The sequence below is a fragment of the Chelon labrosus genome (assembly GCF_963514085.1).
Source record: "Chelon labrosus genome assembly, chromosome: 2".
Classification (NCBI taxonomy): domain Eukaryota; kingdom Metazoa; phylum Chordata; class Actinopteri; order Mugiliformes; family Mugilidae; genus Chelon; species Chelon labrosus.
The window spans coordinates 30,380,017-30,405,140 of record NC_140338.1 but is presented as its reverse complement, the minus strand read 5'-3'; the positions used below and the strand labels follow the sequence as shown (position 1 = coordinate 30,405,140).

The following is a 25,124-nucleotide window of genomic DNA, read 5'->3' as shown; positions in this document are numbered from 1 at the left end:
TCCGATTGATGCAAAACTATAACCTCCTCTGGGTGTGCAACTCGAAGTTTTAACCAGAACAAAGAAATCAGAGCATATCACCCCAGTTCTTAAGTCTTTACATTGGCTCCCAGTCAGCTACAGAATAGATTTTAAAGTTCTGCTACTGGTTTACAAATCACTGAATGGTTTAGGTCCAGAATACATGAATGACATGTTAGCAATGTATAAACCCAGTCGAGCTCTGAGATCGACTGACTCAGGTCAGATAGTGGAGCACAGAGTTAAAACCAAACACGGTGAAGCAGCATTTAGCTGTTACACTGCACACAAATGGAACAAACTACCAGCAGAGCTGAAATCAGCCCCAACTGTAAGCACTTTTAAATCCAGGTTAAAAACATTTCTTTTTTCATGTGCATATGGCTGAGCCCTTTTAAATCATTTTAAATCGTAATCTTGGATTTACACTGTAAGTCCTCTTAATCGTTTTAATATATGTATAATATAATACACTTTTCTTTTTCTTTTTTCTTTTTTCTTTTTTCTTTTTCTTTGTTCTTGCTTTTAACTGTGTGTTCTAATTTGTTCTGTTTTTATGTAAAGCACATTGAGTTGCCTCTTGGTATGAAATGCGCTATATAAATAAAAATGCCTTGCCTTGCCTTGCCCTTGCAACACCACTGGTTTGCTTATACCAAATGTGTCGATCATCAGCTTCTTGGCTAAATTTTCCAAGACGGAAACTTGTACAGAAGAACAGACTGCAAAAAACTCCATCTTCACTATAGATAATCAGCTGATGCCTAGTCCTCCTGATTCACAAGTGACAAAACGGTAGACGTCACACTCATAAAAACAAGAAATGAATATAGTCTGAAATGAGTTACTGTGACAGAAATAGTACAGGAAACCACATTTTACTGGAAATCTGATCAAATTAGATCAGTGGAACCTGGCAGGACATTGATGAACCAGAGATTACTCATATATGGACACATCAGGTAATAACAGAAAGAGATCCATGATTCAATTCTTTACTACGTCAAATGACACTATGTAAAGGAACAAAGATTTATGAGCACAAAGGAAATAAAAGACATTTGCCAAGTGTAATTCTCCTGTACTTATTTCAGCGAATGTGGAATCAAGCAGTGAAACCTGTAATCAGCAGCAAGCTTAGTTAAACCAGTGGAGCAGCAGGTAGCAGGTTTAAAAAAGAAAGCAAAAATCCTTATACATTCTAAAGGAAGAAAATGGCTTAGTTTTCAATCATCTCTCATGCATTATTAAATGGAATTGGTGAAATACACTCTCCAGCCAACACACAGTGGAAATTCACAATGAAGGTCAAGTCTGACACCTTGTGGTGGATGAAAAACACAAAATCACATAATGCAACCTGAGACAAGGTGTAAGTATTGTAAAAATGACCATTTCTCCTGGTGAGACAAATGACATGAGATAATATTAAATAACAAAAAAATGAATTCAATTCAAACCAAATTAATCTGAACTAAACAGACTTAAAAACAGCTTTTACCCATGGACCATCCGAATAGTGAATGCTGCTAATTCATAATTATGTGCAATAAGTTGTATTTTAAATAACATAGTAGTTTATTCTTTTTATATCACACACTTACATTTGTGGATATTGGTGGCCATGTGAGTGGGTATGTTATGTTATTTATTGTTGCACTATTCAGATGTGGCACATCTAATTTCGCTGCACTGACGTGCAATAACAATAAAGCATTCCTTCACATGTTCATTCTGTTTTAGAACACCCAGCTGGCTGTACACAAAGACTACAGGAAATAAATGGCACGTTTGAATATATATTTTTTGTCATTTTTCTGAAATTTTAATTCATATTTGTTTCTATTAGTTATTCTAATTTAATTATACAAAGGTTACATTTTCACAATGATATACAAATATTCTTTTGTGTATGTTTTTAAACTTTGATATATATATATATATATATATATATATATATATATATATATATATATATATATATCAAAGTTTAAAAACATACACAAAACTGTTCAACTTAAGCTGAATACCCTAGATAAAAAGAAAACCAGAATATCTCTATACTCACTTGCTGACTTCTTTATATTGTGCAATCTCCTCTATGTAGAGCAGGTCATGCAGCCGGGCCTGGTAGTTGTCTTTGGTCAGGGTCTTGTCCAGGACTGACTGAGTGAAGAGCTGGTCTGCTGACAGAGGTATCTGATAGCGGGAAAGGAGGCTGCGCTCCAGTTCAGCCATCGTCTCATTGGGACTGAATTCTACAATGGTCTTGCAGGAAGAGTCCCAGCGCTTTGCAGTCATCAAAAGCTGCTGCCTGGCTGCCATTAGGTGTTCTAGGTCTGGAGAACAAAGAATGGGTGAATGAGTGAAAACATTCATTGATATAACTGCTTGATTGACCAGTTTTGAGCTGCACACTTTTATTTGTATGCATGGTTCTTAAAATGCCGAAATCTACATTTTGAGTGTGATCATTATTAAACATATTTTGAAGCACGAATATACAGTGCCATTGCAGTGCCCCTAACTGACTACCGTGCTTCAATCATACCTTCAATAGAGGCAGCATCCACCATGATCCGCTGCATCAGCACAGGTTCTGAGCCAAAGTCAAAAACAATGGTCTGTCGGAAGGTACCGAAGATCTCCGTGCTGAAGCCCACTGCTACTTTGTAGACACAGTGGTCCAGGCCATTGTCTGCTGCCACTGTCAGAATAGGAAAGTTCATGTAAGTCCATTTAAACTTGAAGTTTCTTCACAAGAGAAAATGTCAATTAAAATAACAGGAACTTAAGAACACCACATGAAGTGAAGCCCACTTGTCTATGAAAATATTTTAATGTGCAATCATCTGGATTGTGTATTACTTTAGCAAAAACGTTCACAGAATCCCAAACCCCAAGTAATAATTGGGTTTCAAAAGTTCAAATTCTGGCTGTAATAATGCAATGCAAGGAATGCCTTAAAAGACCGAAAAGGCCTGAACTCAAATGTTGAAAGGGTGGAAATTCACTTTAACAAAGAAGACCCACTGGCTTTTCAGCCATAAACCAACAAGACAGTAGCTTCAGTAGTTGAACTATAACCGTGAGTTTTGTCTGATTGTTGCTTTGTGTTCAGTGTCTGGGATTTGTCGTTGTGTCCTTATTTGTTGTTTTGTCAGACAAGAACTCAAAAAAGACTCCGTAGATCAGATGTTTTGCTAATTAATACCACAGTATAGTGAACAACATTTCAAAATTTTCCAAATTAGGTCAGCACTGAGTAAACTTTTGTTGAATGATATCACGAGGTAAAAGTTTGAAATGGGCAAAATATATCATTATGATTATGCTTGAATAAATGTTTAAATTATTATTATATTATTATTTAATTGTTCATCAAAGAAATAATTGACTATTCCAAAATCTAATATATAGATTAAATTGTGGGGGGGTGGTCACTTGAACAGTAATTTATGTGAGAATTGAGAGACAAAAAAATAAGGTAAATGTTAAGCAGACGTATAGTTGGGAGGAAAAAAAATGATCAATTCCTTGTGGATATGCTGAATATATATGTTGTACCTGATGTCTCCTCTCCTGCTGTCCACTCCTGGCAGCCTTTAGAAAGGGCTTGGAACCGCTCTGCAGCTGACACGCCTGTGATGAAGAAGTGTGGCCGGTGGGCATCATAGAGCAGGGCAATGCGATACAGCTTTCTAGGAGGCTAGTAAAAGAGAGCAAAGGGAACATAATAAGATCTTTCACAAAATGAAAAGGTGATCAATACAGACCAAAGCAGCACTGACAGGTATGCAGTAAAAAAATGCCCTAATTGTCCTGTGTCACACTGACACATGATCTAGTTAGACAAAGACAAGATTACACACTTCATCCTACCTTGCACAACAAGGAGAAGATCCAGGAGTGAGCAGATTTTTTGGTGGTGACGGTAACAGAGAGGCTGGAGCTGGTCTCTACATTCACTCCTTCTAAGCCGTCACTTAGCTAGAAGAAAAAACAACCACACTTAGCCAGAAAAAAAAAAGACTTTGAGGTCAGTTTGCTTCTGCAGTGTTTCAGTTATAACAATCATAATGTATGGATGAGGGAAAAAGTTACATGAAAGGCAAGATAATGGACCACAATGGAGCAGATACTGTATATCTCTACTACTACAGCAGCATGGACGCCCAACTGATCTAGTAGTTCAAAAATAAATCTCATGTAAAAGCATTTAGAGTTTTTTTGTGTATGTCCCAACAAAAGCTTCTCGCTGCAGTTTACATGGTGGAAAGTTAATAATGCTGGAAACTTTTGGATTTCAATAAACTGACAAACCACAAACCCTGACTTTGGAACAGTGTTTTTGATCTTTTCTACTTAGTGAGTCACATTTGAGCTTGCATGGACCACAAAGCCACTCACCACTTTCTCTGGGGAGAGGGAGTTCATCCACTTCTCTATTAGGGTCTCCATGTAGTTTTCTGTGAAGTGTTTGCTCTCCTGCTGCTGTTTGAGGCGGATGAGGCGTGACGCATAGCGCTTCTGCCACTCCATCAGCTCCTCCTGCGAGTGGGCTGATGTACACTGTGCCCCATATCGACACAGACCCTGCTCCAAGTACCTACAGGAGCAGCAAACAGTATACTGAAGTAGTGCTAAAACAAGGAGCTATTTAATCAGTTACACATTACAAGTTCTCCCATTGAGAATTACCTGGATACGTTTTGTACGATTCTAAATTCCGTGCAGCTAGGTAGTATGTGAAGATATACATGCAGTATAATATGGTGTAACAGGCGTTTCTTACTTTTTACTTCTACAATAATAGCAAAAACCTGATTAATAGAAAGTGAAAATCATCTTGCATTGTAATACCAACATTACAGCAGCGTTGCATTACAGCATCTGTACATAAACCTTTAAGAAAGGTATTATTACACATATACATATGTGAGGAACTAAAAGTCTATGTGTGACAAATTTTTTGCTGAGTGCACCTGTGTGCAAATTACCAGAAGGTTTGTATTACCTTTTACAGAGGGTGTACTCCTCACTGCTGGTGACTCCTCTGGGAGGAGGCCGGAACTGCCAGCCATCTTGGACTTCTGTCAATGCACAAGGCAAGTGGTCAAAATGACACCAAGCCAAAGACTCCAAAAACATCAGGAGGTTGGCATCAGCCTGCTGGTATCATGTTTAGAATGTGCTCAAGATGCCAACTGGCTGAATTAACTCCGTTAATATAAATAATGTCTACTGTAATTAAATACATGTAGTTTTTTGGCACAGAGCACATTATAACTTCAACATGTTGAATGTGTTGAAGTAACTCAGAGTACAGATCCGCTCACCTTCATCCTGGTCTTCTGTGTATTCTGGCGGCATGTCCCTATTTATAGCCTAAAAGAGAGAAGAGACAGGGGTGCAATAGGGGGAGGTGATAGTGGGTGCAGAAGATTATTACTATCATGTCAACTAGTAACTTGGTAGCATTCAAGCTGTTGGACCATTGTATTATTGGAGAGAATAAGTAATCAATTTACAAAAGATAAGATATTGTGCCTACAAACAATAGGCACAAAATAATTAAGTTAGTGTTGGAATTTGGGCATTGAGTTAAATTTATGATTCTTGACTGCAAGCATTAAACCATCATCTGCAAACTGACTAACACCAAAAGACATGAACAAAAGAGAAAACTAGATGCACTTACCTCTATTTCAGAGAAGAGCATTTTTAATCTGGTCAGATCTTTTGCAACAATGCCATTCTGTGAAGGAGACAAAGGGTCTTCATTACAAAATACAGAAACTGATGTTCTCAGAACATGTTTATAATGATACGACTTTTTCATTTCTATAGATACACTGCTTGGCCAAAAAAAAAAAGAAGTCGTCACCTGGTTTTAATTAAGCAAATAGGTACGAGCCTCCTATTGGATAATTACTGCATGGGTGATTATCTTTCAGCTGGCAACAAGTTATTTAACCCCAACTGATACAATGAGTAGCTTCTCATTTCTTAAACAACCATGTCTAAAGACACATCCTGTGGTCGTGGAAAAGATGTTAGTGTGTTTGAGAAGGGTCAAATCATTGGCATGCATCAAGCAGAGAAAACATCCAAGCAGATTGTAGAAACTACTAAAACTGGGTTAAGAACTGTCCAACACATTATTAAAAACTGAAACGACAGTGGGGAATCATCCTCTTCAAGGAAGAAATGTGATCGGAAAAAAAATGCTTATTGATCATGTTCGGCGATCACTTAAATGTTTGGTGAAATCAAATCGAAGAAAAACAACAGTAGAACTCAGGGCTATGTTTAATAGTGAAAGTAAGAGCATTTCCACACGTATGATGAGACGGAAACTCAAGGGATTGGGACTGAACAGCCGTGTAGCCTTGAGAAAACCACTGATCAGTGAGGCTAACCAGAAAAAAAGGCTTCAGTTTGCTAGGGAGCATAAAGATTGGACTCTGGAGCAATGGAAGAAGGTCATGTGGTCTGATGAGTCCAGATTTACCCTGTTCCAGAGTGATGGGGGCATCAGGGTAAGAAGAGAGGCAGATGAAGTGATGCACCCATCATGCCTAGTGCCTACTGTACAAGCCTGTGGGGGCAGTGCTATGATCTGGGGTTGCTGCAGTTGCTCAGGTCTAGGTTCAGCAACGTTATGTGCCCAAAGAATGAGGTCAGCTGACTATCTGAATATACTGAATGACCAGGTTATTCCATCAATGGATTTTTTCTTCCCTAATGGCACGGGCATATTCCAAGATGACAATGTCAGGATTCATGGGGCTCAGATTGTGAAAGAGTGGTTCAGGGAGCATGAGACATCATTTTCACACATGGATTGGCCACCACAGAGTCCAGACCTTAACCCCACTGAGAATCTTTGGGATGTGCTGGAGAAGGCTTTGAGCAGTGGTCAGACTCTCCCATCATCAATACAAGATCTTGGTGAAAGATTAACGCAACGCTGGATGGAAATAAATCTTGCGATATTGCAGAAGCTTATCGAAACAATGCCACAGAGAATGTGTGCTGTAATCAAAGCTAAAGGCGGTCCAATGAAATATTACGAGTGTGTGGACTTTTCTTTGGTGGCATCTTTTTTTTTTTTGGCCAGGCAGTGTATTTACATTTACTATTTTCCATTATCATTATCATAGTATGCATAATAAAAGTCTCAGTATTTGCACCTCCAAAAAGCAATGAGAATGTGAAGAAATAAATAGGATATACATAAGCTTCATGTTCCCACAGTATGTAACTTCTATGAATCAAAGAATGCATTACACAAGTGACAATACAAACACAATATGGTGAATATTTGGGCCGTAGTCAGTGGTTATTAAGGATGGCATTTCATCACTCACAACCAATGAGTGATGTGTATTTTTACTCAAAATATCATGTTTAATTAACATAGTGACCAAAACATAAAGTAAGGTGTAACGGTTTGAATTGTACGTGGTTTGCGATGCTTGGTGCTGGTTTTACACCTTTCTGCTTTAAATTCTGTTTGGTTTAATCCCGTTGTTTTAATGCTGCTTTAATGGCTAAACTAACATCAGCAAAACAAAGAGTGTGTTGGTTAACACAGACACATTCACAGGAAATTGAGTTGATGCTGAATATTGTGCATTGCCCCTGAAACACTTAGAAAAGTAAAAATAAAAATCAGACACCAACAAACATATTATTCTAGTCTCAACATCTAATTACTGCTCCCTGGGCAGTGGTTCGTGGCTGCCCACTGCACTAAATGTGCTCACTGCTCTATGTATGTATGAGTGGAAGGGTTAACTATAGAAAAAAAATTACTTGTATGTGTGCATGCTTGGCCAAAGCAAAGCTGATTCAGATTTTCATTAATCAGTGTACTGCCTGACTGTCTTTATGGATATAGTCTGCATGATGTACATTATACGTACCATTGGCTCTCCATACAAGGCTTTAGAGAGGATGCTGGCCACCTCCTGCAGGCTACCATCCAACAGCATGGAGCGCAAGCTCGCCTGTAGTGAGCCATCTCCCCTGGCAATTTCCTCTGCCAGGACTAGGACAGGGGGAAGAGGAAATGGGAAGGGAAAATGTATTTAATTAAATCAGTACCATACATTGGGAGAAATAAATAACAAAAGACACTGGGGTGCAGCTTAGAATTGTGAAAAATGAAATGAATGTTTGAAACATTTTTCTCAAGTTTTCTTCCTTTTTTTATATGGGCTGAAAGTGGGAATGTGGTCGCACTGAGGGATAATATTTAACTCTCGACTTCACCTACTGTATACACATCACCTACTGTATACTTTGATAACAAAACGGAGGCGCCCTAGACATCGCATGCTGTATACTTCAAATGAAAAAACTGAGGCAAAACAGTCAGACATCTGCAAAATATGTTAAAGCATATCAAAGTCTATTGGAGAAAAAGAACATACTGCTGTACATGGTATCAGCAGATGATACAAAACTGAATTGCAACTTACCATGTTTACAGTCTTCATCTGCTTCGTCATAGTTTTTCTGTTTGCAGGAGGAGAGAAAGGGAAGAAAAGTTAGAACCATAACAAATGGGAATACATTGTGCTTGAGGGTTAGAGCGTCACATAAGCTCCAAGAATGGCTATCTTTGCCTCACAGTCTCTCACACTATCATTATAGGACTTAAACAGTTTCCATAATCTTAGGGCTTAAGTAACTGCTGTAATTTTAGTGTGCTGGAAAGATAACATAAAAGTACCATGGAGAGTTTATTGTTCTCAATTCCAACCTTTTCTTCGTGGTAATTTACCCAGTGTTTCAGAATGTATTATTCAGGGATTTGAGTAAATTATATTCTATTTGGTGATATTACTGTTCAGAGCTCTTGCTCAATATTATGATTTTTAGAATTCTCAGACAAAGGCATCTCTCCCTTCTCGCAAAAAAGTCAACCAAATTCACATTTGATGAGTAACTATTCCACACAGTGGCATAACTGTGACTGATGGGTAAAATGAAAATGGAAGGAATTTGCGGCCTCGCAGCAAGAGGAGAAGATGGAAAAAATGATCATTTTAGATTATAGGATACATGCTTGCCAGAGGAGCAACACTACTTGGACAGCAACTGTCCTTACCAGCTGTAGGAAAGCAGCAATTCGGTAGAGCAGTGCTCGGCTGCGGAGGGGTCCGACAGTGGCGACAAGGGAAGGAGGGCTTGGCAGGACAGGGGCACTCGAGGATGGGGCTTGGGGTGCAAGGACCACCAGTGCATCTGTGCTGTGGCTGACTGCCGCCTCGTACTCCCGCCTGGCTAACGATCTGCTGGCTTCTTCACATGACTTCTCCGCTCTCCTGTCCGCCATGACTCAGGGACAAAACGTCTATAAGCAGAAGAGCACAATCACCAACACATCCTTTCAACAACAGCGCTGGGCAACAGAATAAATGTTCCTTTTCTGCCCAATTAAAGTGGCTACCCCACAACAACATTCATTTGCACAACAACATTTAAACACAGCAGTGGTTTGACTGGCAAAGCTATCATGCACACCTTATGTTGTCCTGAACTATCTTTCACTGTGAGCACTAGTGCTATATGAAAGACAGCAGAGGAAGAAGATTTTGCAATTTAGGTATTGGATTTTTTTGTATTTGTATTTATTTATTTATTTATTTCAATTTAATTTAATTAAATATAACAAAGCCTTAAGACAAACTGTTAAAACAGCTTTTTTCTTGTTAAGCATGTTTAGAGTTTACATAAAAAGACCCAAATTTCTGACATCATCACTGACTATTTGTGAGTCCATATGAAGTTACACAATCTGAGAAAATAAAAGCAACAGCCCTCCCACACACACTTCCAGTGAATCCATAAAGTATGCAGAATCTTTTATCTTTTGCATCTTTCAGTTGTTGATCTAATTTCAACAGTAGTGAAAAGTTAAAACATGTTTTAGAAACCTTAGCAAACATTAAAAACTAAAAGCTCCCATTTATAAGGGCATCTGACCAGGATGCCTCCATAAGGAAGTATTCTAGGTGTGTCCAACTGAGGAGATCACAGGAAGCCAGACTACATTGGAAAAGTTGGGAGGGGGCTAGGAATCGGGACAACTTAGCTATGTTGCTTTGCTGCCTCCCCAACCCAGATCTGGATAAGAGACAACGGTTAAGGACATAATGATGTGTCAGGACAAAATACAATCTATGAAGTAGAGGGAAAAAACGAGTGACGTCTCAACTACTTAAGCCTCCACAGTCATCACTTCACCCATGAACTGACTTAAAATGATCATTTTGAGGCTGAGACCAACCAGACCATCCTCCCCTTTCTTTTTAATTTACAGAGAGAAAATTGATCCTTTTAAGATTAAAATATATTCAAATTAAAAGTCACTTTCCAACTCAGCCATGACATAATAATAATAATAATAATAATAACAACAATAATAATAATAATAATATAGATGTTAAGACTAACGAAAGTAATTGAAAAGGAATATGTCAGTGTCATGAAACTACAGAAAGACATCTTTTCATCTTCATCTTTCCATGTACAAAAAATTATTTTCAAAAAGCAGCTCTGCTTATATGCAGCAGCTAACACAGACAGCAGCAATGGGACGTGTACTCGACATTCGGAACAGACCTTCTTGTTAAGTTTGGGAATTCTGCGGGGCACACCCTGTGATCCAACCAATTGCTCTCAGATGAAACGCAACACAGCCAGAGCCTACAGATATTGTTGTATAGAGAATTTTGGCAAGCAGGTAAGGTAAATGAAGAATGGAGACTTTAGGTTCTGTTAAATTGTTAAGCACACTTGTCAATATTTGCAGAGGAAAGTAGATCACACTGGCAAATTCCTCTGCTTTTACTGCTATGGTATTTGAAATCTGCACGAGCTTAATGTAGAGTAGGGTTGTCCGTATTATTCTGCCATATTTTTAGTAAGTTTTAGTGAATGCTACAAAAATATCAAAAATAAAAATAACCACAAAAATGTCCCCTCACTGTTGGTTTATGTGACTTTTATATGATATGTCAAAGATTTAAAAAAAATCTTAATTGCTTTTCTTCTGTACCGTGGGAAGCGTTTCTTTTCATGAACATGTAACATTGCACCAATAAATCTGAATAAGTTCCCAAAGTTTTGATGTTAATACATTCTATCTAAAATCAAGTCTGTAGAATGTGAGGCATGCACAGAAGCTTGATGGAAACAAACATTTGACTGTTCCCACATCTCAAATGTGAACATTTAGAGTCCATATCTGCCATACATGACTAAAATAAATATTTAAAGTTTTGATGATAAAGCTATTTGAACCATGTATCCTAAGCCATTATGACTATTTTTCAATGACTACATTTTTGGAGAAAGCATGCAATGCAGATGTCTGCCCACCAAGTCAAGTCCTAATGTGGTCGACCTGTATCTTAATCAACGAAGGAGGATGGCGATCCTAAGAGTGTCTCCTACATACCTTGTTCTGTACCTCTGTACACCTCATACACGAATAGATATCTGCAATGAGCTGGGAAGGCCGCAGTCATGTGAGAAGCCTAAAGCCTAATGTGAGACATACTTTAATATGATCTCAAGCTCTAAAGTCAGTAATGGTGGAGTCAACCGCATGGTGTCACCTTAGTCCTTAGACTAAGGGTATAATTCATAATGCAGAATATAAGGGTTTTATTAAAACTAGACAACATAATGTGTTTGATAGTATGCAGAAGGAAATAGGTAAGTTAAGACTTCACAGGCAGTCAGAGCTAAAAACACATGACAGAATGCTGGACCACTACAGGACAGTATTTTGAGTTTTCAGTCAGGTCAATTTGTGATTAACTGGGCTGGCTAAGATTATTTAAGTGTACCATCACCATGGCACGACTTGCCCAAAAGAAGCACACTGAATTGGATTTATCCAACACAATAAGAATAAGATAACAGTCGGTAAGATCAGTGGGTCACACATTGAGTCAACTACTGTCAAGAAAAAAAGAAGAAAAACTGGACTGATATGTTCCGAACAGCTTCGTCGCAAGAGAATTACAACATGTCTTTAGAATCAAAGTTTACACAGCCAAGATCAGGCTGTGTTGGAACAGCAGCATCCCCTGGATTGCACCTGTTTTCCCACTCTCTTTAAAATATAGCAGAAAAATGTTGGTTTTTAAAACAATACATCTAGACATACAAATAAAGCACTCATGTGTAAGAAGGAACAATCCATGGTTGTGTGTGAAGGAGGAGGCTGTATGTGGCAATAGATGGCTGTGGGAAGATACATCTAGCTACTGTTTTGCACATTGGGATGTAAAGAGTACAAGGGAAGGCTTTGAGTTCATTTAAAAAAAAATCATGTGATTGACATTTTACCCAGTCAGGGTGTTAACTGGGGTGTTAAGTTTTAGGGTTTAGGGCCTCTGACTAAAACGTCTGGACAACATGAAATAGTTGTCAAAGCCATTTCATAATACATTTTACAACACTTAGCAAGGTTCCAGATGAAAATAACCCTAAAAGTTATTTCGGTTTTGTTGAACAGCGCAAATGACAGATTGTGTATTAGATCAGAAATACTTTGAGTTCCTTTAAACTTCGGTGTGAGCATGTTTATGATAAACTTAAGAGATAGAGATAGATGTACATGAGTTAAAGAAGATCAACAGTGTTTAAGGTGGATCACATTGCAAAACTCTGATCATAAACTGAAAACATATCCCTGGGAAAAAAAAGCATAATGATGCAAAATAGTAATTTTCAGTAGCCTGCCTTTTTTTTTCCTGCAAGGCAAAAGCATGTGCACTGGAACCTCAGGCTGAGTTTACATGAGGCAGTGCACCCTCCTTCACGCCAACAAGCACAGATTTGGATAGAGAAGGTACACTGTGACCTGTTGGAGATCACTACAGCCTTAAATGCGCAACCTTGGCCAATTGCCTAGTAACTACTGGCCTTATTTTCACCTCACTGGTTTCACCATTGGCATTGCAACGGATATCAAAGTGACTGATAAAACACCTTTATCACCAAAGTGCTGCCCCAAAAGCGTCATTATAGTTATTATGGGCAAAGATGTCTGGCAAAACAAACTTTCAGTTGCTAATTAAAATTCCACAACAATTAGCCGATGCTGAATTTCCATCCAAGCACTTACCACAGCCTGGAATTCAGCATTTTATAATGACTCAAAATAAGAGCTGGTCCTCGAAAGAGATACTGTAAACAACTATGACATCTTAGATGCATTGCACGTTGCACAGCAAAGGATGATGAAAATATCAAACAAATTATAGCCATATATTATGGTAGATAACTGTCTTTTTTGTGTATTAACATTCATTGGGCATATTTCATAATATAGCTGGCTGGACAATAAGGGAGAGAAAAAAAAGAGCATGTTAATCTTAAATGTTTAAGATAGTCACTTCTTAAATACCCAGTAACAGGCAACCATACTCGTAACAGCTGCTCTAGTCCAGCTGGCACATATTCTGATGCAGCCTGTTGTTCTCATCTCTTAGGACCACAGTATACAGAAAAAAAATATTTGGCTAATGCACAGCACATGTTGGCTGCGCAGGACACTGACTAAATCTGAAATTAGTGCCATGTATAGGTTTTACATGTTTTTATTCCTATCAGACATGCAATTACATTAAATATATGTAAGGTTGACAATGTTGCTAAAGACACGACATCCCACCCCATCTACTTCCCCAAGAAACTGAGCAAGGTTGCATTCCCTGAGCAGTTAACTCTTCGCAGTTTCATGCAAAACATCACAGGGCTGCTGTTTTTCATAATGTCAATGTTTCAAAAAGGAAAAAAGTGAACTACTGAATAAGTTCACTTCCTCTAAAAATTAAAACATGCATATAAGGAACAGTACTGTACTTTATGATTAGCCTGTCTGAGTACGTTTGCTGTATAGGACTATGTGTTACAATCCCCAGCAATGCTAGCATTGCATGCTATGTACATTGACATGTGACCAATATTGCAGCACTGTAGGGTAATATCACATATAGCCTCATCTTAAACAATAAATATTGCTCAGCTCCAATTAATAAAAGACAGGTTTAAATGCCTGTACTTATTTCAAATGTATAGCTGAAATATGTGCTTTACAATAAACACAGCCATAACAATATTAGTATAGCAGCAGATATTCATGCTGGATGATTTGAACCGCATTAAAACTCAGCATTAAATCATCAAAATCTAGTTAGTACAAATGAAGGTTGGTTGGACTGGGTTTGAAGGCTGATATTAACACAGTAACTACTATTTAAATGAGGTTACTTCAGACCTATTTGTAACTGTAGGCACAGCCACGATCCAGTGTTGCTACTTGCAAGCCAGCCACTTCATTGGAGCAACAACAAATAGTTTGGCGGGATATAGTGGCTGGTCACCTGTCTTTATTTTTGGAGTCCAGTCGTGGGTCCTACAGCAGCTTGGTCTTCTGTACAGCGGATGAGAAAGCTAATTTTACAGCTGAGGATAGTTGTGAAGGAACATCGGCTGCTTTCATCCTGACATAACGTTATTTGGCTTGACAACATCGTTAGCAGCAATGTGTAAAAAAAAAAAAATGTAAAACATGATAATTCACCGAGTCCTATTAGTAGATATGCATAGAGCATAAACTAATAACCACAGACATTGGGGAGGACTTGCTTCGTCTTTTCGTAGATAGTTATAGCTGTAGTTTGTCTGGCAAACTTGTCATGACTGCTACAAGTCAACGCGATGACGGCAGCGCCACAAAGCCATGAAAATGTCCCCTTACTGTTGTTTAACTTATCGCTCGCGTTTACACTGGGTAAACAGTGTTGCCCCCAAACAGGCTATGCGTAGCTAGCAGTTAGCCTACTAGCCAAAACACGGCCTTTCTTGGAGCCAAACTGGCAAGCTCGCCACAAGAATAGCTGGCTGGTTTGTTAACGTTAGCTGGCTAGCTAGCAAGGTTCGCCCGAAACAAAACGGTTTCGGGCCTGTAATTTTGCCACGGCGTTTAGGCGCATATAATTCATATGACACCGAGTTGTTAGCCGTGCATGAACTCAAAGCATCCGCCTTTATCATAATGGTTAATGGAGGGGATTTGTGTCAGTGGCTTTGTGATGAAAAAGACAACTGAAAGGGCTGAAAATGGGAAGTCAACACTTACCTAGCTTTACTTTCTACGCCATCTTGGATCCACTTGTCAGACCATCGCAAAGCATAGTGGGATGTACTGAGCTGAAGGTTGAGCGGACTGGTGTGTGTGCGTGCGTGCGTGCACGTGCGCGCGCGTGGCCTGTGGAGAGTAATCTAGTCACAGTTTGTCTGAAAAAGATCTAGCTTTGATATATTACAGAATATAACTCTAAGATTACCATTCCACAAAAAAATCTTCTGTATTTATATATAACTATAAATGTCATATTGTGGAATTGCTCATATTCTATGTAACTGTGTCACTTCAATAATGCTTATTAACTTGTTTTTTTCCCTAAAAAAATAAAAAATAAAAAAATAAATCCAGTTTGGCCCAGAGCTTATTTGACCTATGATGGCAGGAAATAAATATATATAAAAAATAATAAAATAAAATAAAAACATATATGTTTTAAGTCAAAATGCCAAACAGAATTATACTATGATACTGAAAAACACAAAATACATTTCAAAATAATGAAAACATTCTTGCAATAATTGATCTACATATATAAGGCTGGTACAAACGCCAGGCAATGTGTAGTCTGCTATCAAACACTCAGATTAAGGTACATGTTTGTCTAAGCAGTTATCAACTATGTCAGTAATTATCATGCTATGTATTCTGCCTGTCAATTGGGCAGCACATGTAGTAGGCGATTTTAGTAAGTGATTTTATTTAATGCATTTTTTTTTTTAACATGTGATTGTACAAAAAGCACTATTAGTAACTAACACTGCACGCAGGAATGGTCTACTAGAAATATGTAATATAGCATGAAATAAACTTTATCAAAAGCATTTTAACTCAGATTTTTAGAAAATATACAGAGGTATTTCAGTCCAGTAGAAGTTTTGTAGAATATTTTTGCCATATTGAGAGTGAAAGGGAAATGGGGAGAGATGGAAGAGGCATGCTACCAAGATTCTTGCATCTACTACACCACCCATTAGGTGCCTTAACACAGTGTGGCTATTACTGTTCAGCAATTACAACAGTAGTTTATTTATGCAAATGTGTGCCATCACTGCTTTGAGATTAAATTAATTAACTTTCAGGTATTAAACGCATTGGTAAGATTTGAAAAGGAACCGAGGATGCAACACGATCATTGGAAATGTACTTCCAGAGATATATGTTTAGTTCCTTGTCCTGTCATCGATGATTACTTATTTGATGAGGATTTTCTTTTCTTTTTTAAAGCTGCACCATATGAAACTAAAACTAGGAGCATTTGACTATAGGGAGGGTACCACAGGCCCCCCATCCCATGCACATAGTAAAGTAACTGAAGCTAACTTTCTTGACAAAGACTCATAAAGAACCCAGAGATTTTGAATCTCCACTTGATGCAATTTATTTAAGCTCCGGGGCAGTCCACGTCTAACACTAGCCTACAAACTCTGAGCTCAGTAAGAGTGCTTTGTTACATTTTCCTCCAGTTGTGTCCTTTTTCTTCCTCACCGACATCTTCTATCCTAGCATTTGAACAGCTCCATTCCATCCTCAGTCAGAAAACATGGACTTGTCATGGACTCGTTTCCCCAGTTCCACCACATGCAAAGTTAACACATCTTGACCCATCTAATACTCAACGTCCTTGCAATGAACTTAACCAGTAGCCTTAAGTGATCGCTTCCACAGTCCTTCCTTCAATGCTCAGTACTATAAGCATAAACACATGGTTTACGTCTCATTCATCACTCTCTACAGGTCCTTGCGATTATGAATGAAAATAGAACATTACAACTCTGAGCAGGACATCAGAGTCCCACAGGATTTGTTTTCCAAATCCATACAATTCATTCTTAATTTGCAAGCAAAAAAAACTTTGACCACCAGAAGCACAGTCCGACTGTACTCAAATGAAACATCGATTTCACATATCCAACTGCTCCTACACTACCAGTCTACTAAACATGCATTACCTTGCACTGGTGTACAATCTTTCACATTTCAACTTTTCCATTGTCATGTGTCTGGAGCTTGTCATGTTAAAACACAACACCTGCATACAAATGTTAACCAAATGTGAGGAGTTTATTGTTTACATTTCCAAGTATACATTGAAAGGTTTTCAGTTACAGCAATAAATGTTAAACTACTCCATCAATGGCCATGAGTAACAAATTTGGAGATCCAGTCTTTTATAACAGAGAGAGGGAGATTCAAAAGAAGGAGAGGTGCTTGTGTGTTTGTTGTTAATGTTTTACTGGACAGTAAAAAAAAAAGAACAATCTTGGGGATCCGTTTATGTGTTGCAGATGTTTTCCAATTAAACAACATTGGAATTAAGACTGCATACACAGTCTGCCAAAATACCACATACTCAAAAACATTCCCACAGAAGGGAACAAAACAAATGAATCAGAACATAAAATAACGTGCACGGCTTTTGTTTCACTGCAGGTTGTGGATCATCTCCTCCTTGGCAATGAGATGTGTTGTCTTGTTGACGAGAGACATGAGAGAGTTGAGTTTGTGCGACCAGTCGTTGAGAAGGTCGTTGGGGTCTTTGGGCCTCTGAAAGTTGATGATGCCAGCCAGCCGGTCGACCTTGGCGTAGATGGTCTTGTTCACAACTAGGCTGGAGAGGAACTCCTCCGACTCCTGACAAAGTATTTGAACGGACAGATTTCTTGTTAGTGTCTTTAAAAAAATGTTTGTCAGTGAGCCCAAATCCAAGTGTTTATGGGGGAAAGTGGGTCTAGGGTTGCTCTGTTGGGAGCTGATTAAGTGCAGGCAAAGATCTGCTGGATCAATCAAATAGTCTGGATGGGCTTTATGGTATTCATACATGTCATCTGAGCACTGTGGCCTTCAACTGGTGCTCTGATTGGTTGTAGGACTATCCAACTGCATTGAAATGAACCCCTTAATGAAATCTGAATGGCATGTTACTAGACTTCTATTCTGTCTTACTACGGCTACTAGTAACCCACAATCACATTACATTTAACCAGTTGCCCCACATGCACTCATACATACATTTTGAACCTCTAGCGACATTCAAGGTGAAAAAAAAAAAAAAACACAGTCTGACAAACCATTTGATCCAACATGTTTTTTTTGTTTTTTTCTGTGCAATTAGTGGGCAATTAGTGAAAGCGTTGCTTACGTCAATGGAGAGGTCAAGGAGTCCGGCCATCCTCTTCATTGTGATTCTGGTGTAATATTTAGCCATTATTCTGATGTTCTGTGGAACAGGGGAGAACATCATTAATATACATGTTTGCAGCGGGATATTTACATTTTTTTTGGGAGTTGGAACATGGGAGCCTTCAGGTCACATCAACACTTACGGCTGGAAAAAACACATCCATTAACAATCTAATTTCAGTCTATGCAACAGTCTGCCACTTTAGAGCTTAAACATCATCTCCATTTTAACCTGCTTTGCATTTCTATTGTTCCCTTTTAATTTTATTCTTTTTAGTAATTGGTTTGCATCCATATAAACAGACCTGAATCAGTACTTGGAAAACCCTTCTCTTTAACTCCAGACTGTAGGTGTGCCAGCCTAAGTCTAGGTAGTTAAATGTCTCACTGTCGAGCAGAACATAAAGCGGACAAGCAAAAACTCTTGTGTGCATTTCAGTTCCAAAAGAAAAGACTGTATTTTAAACTGTGGGACTTACATGCTCCACCACTCTGTTCTTCAGGTCTTTCCACCTTTTCTCTCCATCCTCTGAGTAAGAGAAGACATCTGTTGCAGGGCTGTCTGGTGATCCCTCTCTCAGCTCCTTCCCATAATCCTCCACCAAGGAAGCCCAGCGCATCAACTCCATTGTTGTGAACTGCTTGAGAAGATCCCTGGGAGGGAACAGAGGGAGAATACATTGAAAATATCCCTCGTATGAACACTTTGCCACACAGTGCATGCACCTGATGTCAACGTAGGTTGTCAGTTCAAAGGAGTAGCACGAAAAACTATTTTAGTCCATTCTGATGGACCATTAAATATTCATCAACTCTACTAAAATAGCACACTGTTTGTACAGTATATTCCCTCTTAAAGAAAGTGGGCCGACATCACATTACGACTGGTTTATTCCCTACGACAAGCCAAGGAGCACAAAGCATGTCTTACTTGTATTTAGGGATTTCTTCCAATTTCTTGTCTGCACTGATTCTGTGCACGAGGTCCGATTGCTCGTTGTCATAAGGGGCGAGAATCACATACAGCACCACGCTCTTCAGGGCCTGAAACACAAAATCATTCATTCGTTAGAATAAACAGGCAACATGCAAAGAATCGTTTAGGAATAGTTTTTTGTTGTTATTATTATTGCATTATTATTGCAAACTGTGCAAGTACATTTAGACTAAGGTTGCACTGAAACAACAACAAACACTGATCACCTTTATGAATAAGACATTTTATTAATTCAAGATTGGATTGGGACTCGATGGACTGATACTGAATATTAAAATATCGGATCAGGGGGCAAACACCCTGACAGGGACATCCCTATAAGGAACTGTTGTAGATTTCAGTATGACATAGAAAGAAGAACTGCTGCACTATCAAGGCATACCGCTGGATCCGAGAGTAAATCTTGGTCTGATAGGTGTACACTTTACATTTTTTTGAAACACGTTTTCAACATGAAAATAAAAACACTGATACAATTGCACATCTAATATAGAGTCTCCACCATCAACATCAACAGACATCCATTTTTAATCTAATTGTAATTTATGGTAAGTAACCGTAGCAACCATGTCCAAACACAGAGATGGAGTCAGTCCTAGGAAAGACAGTTGGTGCTCGAACGCAACACACTCCTCCCTTTCGTGCTTTAGAGAAAAGATGCTCGGCCCTCCAAATTCATGGATGCACACTGGCCAACAGCATTATTAGGAGCAGTATTTTGGTTCTAAACTAATGCTTCCAACCTTTTAAGCAGAAATAAAACAACACGTGAAATCCAACTCTCTGAGGTCTCTCCACCAATGCTGATGGAAATGCTGCTCCTAACCCTTTCCTGATTGATCCCAACCCTTCTTATTCAATATATAACCGCCTGAGTTTCTCTCCTTGGCCTAATTTGCTCCCATGTTTCATTCTTGGAGTCTACCCTGTTTGCAATAACCAGATTTACCATTCTTGTTCTTATGAATTTCCTCTGTTTTCGATCTCCCCTCCCTTGTCCTGTGCACAAGCAGCAACGTCACCTGTTGCTGTTTTTTCCTGGAACAGTGTCATGTTGACTGAAATGACCCTCTAAGTTTTTTCCACTTGTAGAGCCAGGGCTAAGTTAAAAAAGTCTTATTTTCTTTGGCTCACATACAGAAGTTAAGAGGGCCATGAGGAGCTATTTGTTGAACTTGACAAAAACAGTACTGGCTTAGAATGGCTGCCTATACCTTGAAATATTAGACAGTAACCTTTGTATTGCAACTGACAGAAAGCCCATGTACCTGCTGCCACTTGCTGCTGTCCTCCAGGATGCAGGGGGTGTCGTAAATGGCCCGGTAGTGTTTGCAGATAGACAGATAGGAGCCCTCGTGCTGGTCCACCTGAATCATCAGGTTGTAGTACTTCAACTTTGACTCCTTGATTGATCATGAAAGAAATGGAACGCGTTGAGTTAGGTCAACCTTTGCAGCACAGATTTACCAAAAAGTAATGGCTGATTGAAATGATGATGGCTCCAAAGTGCTAGGGCAAAAATGAATACACATTGCCCTGCCTTCGATGTCAAGGAACATTAGAGAGTAGAATCTATTTCTTACCTCTGTGCCTTCCTCTTGGAAGAATTTGGTGTTTATCTTCTTGCTGATAATCTGGGTGCGAATGTAATCCTTGACGGCAATGCAAAGCCTCATCTGTTCCAAGATGAACTCCACCTTCTCCTTTTTCTCCATGGAGCCATATGTCTCCACCTGACCAGAAGAAATATATATATATATATATGGTAAATCATATCTATACAATGGATAATGAACCTTCTGCATGGGATTAGTTCATAACATCTGGGTCAACAAATCTATATTCACTAGGGCTGGGTTAAAAATAATGGATTGTCCAATTCAAATTCGATAAAATCTTGCTTGATCAGTCTAGCTTGATCAGCTTGATCAGTCCATGTGTGAGGGAGACCCAAAACATGACAGAAACTCTGAGAGCACCATCAAGCCTGAAAGCTGATGTATGGCAGCATTCTGGAATTAAAAGTCCTGTCGACAGAATAGCTGGACAAAAGTAAAGCCATATGCAACATGGGAAACTACAGGTAAAATCTAGAGGTAAAATGTTGTGAAAATACCACAAATCTCTGAAACCAACAACAATATTAGTTTTCTCTTTAAGAACTAAGCAAGATTGTTTCAAAGCTAAAGTATCTCTAAATTAATCATTACTGGGTGACACCCAGCACTAATTTCCACTTGAAATATCATTATTTCAAACACATTTGTGCCCACAATTACCATACAGAATTTTTCTTCTATTAGTCTCTTACCTGAAGTTCCTGGAGAATGGCAGCAGCTTCTTTGACCTCTCCACTCTGCTCCTTTATATTAGCCAGAGTCTTTGTTAGCCTGGCACGCTCGATTTCCACATAGATCTGTGAGGTGGGCAAATTTGGTGTTTTAGTGACACAGTTTTTGGTGAATCAGACCCTACCAAACTGCGAAACCACTGTAAATACATTTGTTTTTCACAATACATATAAAACAAACCTGGAACATTTCAGTGATTACACATAAAATTTCCCTCTTCAAAACACATAAACTGTACATTTTTAAGGTGCAAACTTTAAGCTGCAGAGCACATCAGACCAAAGGTGCCAATTGTTCAATAAATGAGAAGAAAATCTTACAGAGCACTGTTACACAACACAAATAAATGCCAGACCTTGCCAGCCGTCACAGTGCGAAGGGTGTCGATAAGTCTCAGCTTGATGGTCAGATCAGTCACAGCATCCACATACTTATAACATTCTTGAACCATTTTGGCAACAGCCTAAGACAGAAAACAAAGCAAACATAGGTTTTAGTATCAGCAACAATCTGACTGGCAGCAGGGCTATAAGTTAAGCAAGTTTGCTCAAGTTCACTAAATGTTGCTTATGGATATTTAACATTCAGGGGATATTCCGTCCAGAAAACCAACACTTATAAATTTAAGGCAGAGGTACAGTACAGATAATGTATACTACAGCTTAACGAACATGCCAATTTTAGGGATTTACCAGCAGTGCAGCCTGCAAAATGACTTCAGGTGAGCACTGTAAAATGGGTCTTTAAACTGCTGAAGTCATAGGTACATGATTGAAATGAACTTCTAGAAACTAGCAATCTGTGTACATTAGGTATCTGACCTGCTTGAGCTGACTCCTCCTCTTGGTGAGCAACATGATGTTTTCATTCAGGGAATCCCAGTCCTTGGCTTCGTAACACATTTGGACGACAGCGACAAGAATTCTGGATGTAGACACCATGTCTGATGCCTGAGCAAGGGTTGAAGGAGAAGTAAATACACAGACTAAAATATACACAAATACACTCACACGCCATTTTAAATTCACTTATAAACACATATTTACTTATTCAAAGCATTTTAATATTTATAATATTGCAATACTATTGGATGCTATCAGTCAATACCCTGTTTTGGGGCTCCAGTTAAGCTTGTCTGCAACTACATTTTGGTTAACATGTGTCAATTTTCCATGTTATCATGCCAGGACAGTAGTATTAAACAATGCCAGGCCTTGAAATTTCTTAGCCAACTCTTCTCTGGGTGTGTAATCATTTAGACTGCTAAGATCAGTTCCAGTAGAGAGAGATCTGGGCTAAATTGGCTATTTTCAATTAGAATGTAGAGCCTGTTTTTTTTTTTTTTTTCTACTGTATTGGGTTGAGATGTGTCATAATACCAGAATAATTAACCCTCAATAACAGCTCAAGACCCCAGATGAAGGGAGGTTTTGCAGTTTAATACAGAGAGAATTAACAGGTTGTATTACTACTGTGTAGAGCACCACATCAATATGTTGACTTACTGTTCTGGTTTGCTTCTCCAATGATAGCAAGCTCTCGATGGCTTCCTGCAACTTGCCCTCCTGCGGCAGAAAAAATACACAGACTTAGATTCAGTTATACTGCCGGGATAAATATAAAATGTTAACTTTTGTTTTTGGACATACAAAATGTGTATGTCCCTTTGCCTGGTTAGCAGGTTAGCTAAATATGTTGCCAATGACTAAACTGCTAAGACTACTAGCATGCTAGCGAGCAGAATAACAGGAAATAAAGAGACATTACAAATTTATGAAGATGTGAAAGTATATGTCCACACATGATTCATTTACGATCAAAATTGTTGAGTGTATTTTATCATAAGAGGTTTCCGGGTTTTGCTAAAGCTAGTAACGTTAAATGTTAGCTTAAATGCTAAAGCACTGATGCACCATGACTCAGCCGGCGCTGGCCTCTTTCACACCGAGCTTACTTTAGCCATTTTTTCACACTCCGGGAGACGCTGGTCTACAGTTGAACTGTAGTCGACCTCCATCTTCACAATCTTCCCATCAGACCTTTCAGACCGTTCCTCAGACATCTTTGCAGTCTACAAGTGACGACAATGTGTATAGCTTTTCTTTTCTCGCGACCAAACTCAGGCTAGCACTATTTTGCTTGTCAAATGAACGAAAGCTGGAAAGCTGACCAATCAAACGAGAGAGCCAAACAGCTGTCCGAGGCGCCCGAAGGACCCCACTGCGGATGCACAGAGCATTTTATTCAGGCATAATAAAATAAAATAAAATAAAATAAAATAAAATAAAACATGTATTGCATATAGGTAACAGATTCAAGAGATTTTTTTTCTTTTTAATTTTGAACTATAATGAAAACCAATGGTGATGATTTTTTATTTATTTATTTAGTTGTTTCACAGGCCTAGGTCATCCCTAAATGATTTTTTTTCCCCTTCCAATCTTTATTTAAATTCATCATCAGTGACAAATAAACAATACTGAACATGGGGTACATATATTCGACTCAATTAGAGGACCCAAAGACTTTGTGGAGAAAATAACTAAATAAAAAAAATATATATAAGTGGATAAATAAAATAAAATATTGTTTTATATATATAAATATATATAAATATATTATATACATTATAAAATGATACTTACATATAGCTGAAAACGGCAAAAGGGAGAGGGAGGTGGGGGGAAAAAGTGGGAGGCACACATTTCTCTGGCATGCAGTACCTATTAACTTACAAGAAACACATCAAACAGTGAAAGTTCTGAGTGAAAAGATGAGAAAAATGAAGGCAAAAGCAAATATATATCTCTGACAGATTTGTTGTATGCTATGTTGGCACCAACACAGAGGGGCTATGTCCGAGCTTAAAAAAATAAACTGACTTTGCCTCCTGGCAACCCCAAAACAAATACAACAGAAACACACCTATGACAGATTTACTGGAAATATTTACATTCATTACCCACACATAAACTGAAAGTGTTTCACCTGTATTCCACGTTTCAATCAAACAGTAAGGATGAATGAAGAACTTTTTGAATGAACATGAGCATACATGTATGAATGAACACAAAGTGCAATGACTGCAGACATCCAGTAGGTGTCCTTCTAAGGTCTGCATTGCATTCCTGTCCTTATGCAGTTCACTGCTTTGAAATGCTCCCTGTAAATAAAGCTAATGTGGGTCAGTGATTTTCCGGCCCATGGTAGAGAGAGCCCCTAAGCCTTAATCTAAAATCAGTTTGAGCCCAGTGTAGGCTCCGTGCAGAGGTACGATAAACTGAACATGACTAGGAGCCGCTGAGAGGAAGATCAGATGTGGCACATGATCTCTGACGAAACACACAAATAGCCCCAGTGCTTTAAGCCTTCTTTCAAGAATTCTGTCCAA

General features: G+C 38.6%; 2 protein-coding genes across 3 annotated transcripts in view; both read right to left on the bottom strand.

Annotated features, from left to right (window-relative positions):
* The window catches only part of helz (helicase with zinc finger), a 48,618-nt gene extending 33,289 nt beyond the window's left edge, over positions 1 to 15,329 (bottom strand). The window contains exons 1-12 of one of the 2 annotated variants that reach the window (XM_084560932.1): positions 15,197 to 15,329; positions 9,143 to 9,388; positions 8,511 to 8,547; positions 7,953 to 8,077; positions 5,723 to 5,779; positions 5,361 to 5,409; positions 5,039 to 5,114; positions 4,432 to 4,630; positions 3,904 to 4,011; positions 3,589 to 3,730; positions 2,573 to 2,728; positions 2,090 to 2,360 (exon numbers count right to left, since the gene is read on the bottom strand). In XM_084560932.1, the coding sequence (XP_084417058.1) occupies positions 2,090 to 2,360; positions 2,573 to 2,728; positions 3,589 to 3,730; positions 3,904 to 4,011; positions 4,432 to 4,630; positions 5,039 to 5,114; positions 5,361 to 5,409; positions 5,723 to 5,779; positions 7,953 to 8,077; positions 8,511 to 8,547; positions 9,143 to 9,370 (1,448 nt within the window). In that variant the 5' untranslated portion in view covers positions 9,371 to 9,388; positions 15,197 to 15,329. Of the gene's footprint in view, positions 1 to 2,089; positions 2,361 to 2,572; positions 2,729 to 3,588; positions 3,731 to 3,903; positions 4,012 to 4,431; positions 4,631 to 5,038; positions 5,115 to 5,360; positions 5,410 to 5,722; positions 5,780 to 7,952; positions 8,078 to 8,510; positions 8,548 to 9,142; positions 9,389 to 14,438; positions 14,489 to 15,196 lie in introns of those variants that run through there. The other variant, XM_084560933.1, reaches the window with a different exon arrangement.
* Positions 15,330 to 16,398: 1,069 nt separating this feature from the next.
* psmd12 (proteasome 26S subunit, non-ATPase 12) lies at positions 16,399 to 23,879 on the bottom strand. Its single transcript, XM_084564053.1, has 11 exons — positions 23,688 to 23,879; positions 23,239 to 23,298; positions 22,555 to 22,683; positions 22,089 to 22,196; positions 21,694 to 21,798; positions 20,966 to 21,115; positions 20,651 to 20,785; positions 19,317 to 19,429; positions 18,865 to 19,039; positions 18,345 to 18,422; positions 16,399 to 17,836 (listed from the first exon to the last, which is right to left on the bottom strand). The coding sequence occupies exons 1-11, from the start codon at positions 23,793 to 23,795 to the stop codon at positions 17,627 to 17,629; spliced, it is 1,371 nt and encodes a 456-aa protein (XP_084420179.1). The 5' UTR covers positions 23,796 to 23,879; the 3' UTR covers positions 16,399 to 17,626.
* Between the last annotated feature and the right edge of the window lie 1,245 nt (positions 23,880 to 25,124).

What these genes read in the sequence shown, in the direction of transcription:
- psmd12 (XM_084564053.1), bottom strand. Translation starts at nt 23,795, where the DNA reads ATGTCTGAGGAACGGTCTGAAAGGTCTGATGGGAAGATTGTGAAGATG. An exon ending in TCCAAGAGGAAGGCACAGAG is followed by an intron (nt 20,786 to 20,965) that starts GTAAGAAATAGA and finishes TGATCAATCAAG; the next exon opens with GAGTCAAAGTTGAAGTACTA. An exon ending in ACAGCAGCAAGTGGCAGCAG is followed by an intron (nt 19,430 to 20,650) that starts GTACATGGGCTT and finishes TTTGTGTTTCAG; the next exon opens with GCCCTGAAGAGCGTGGTGCT.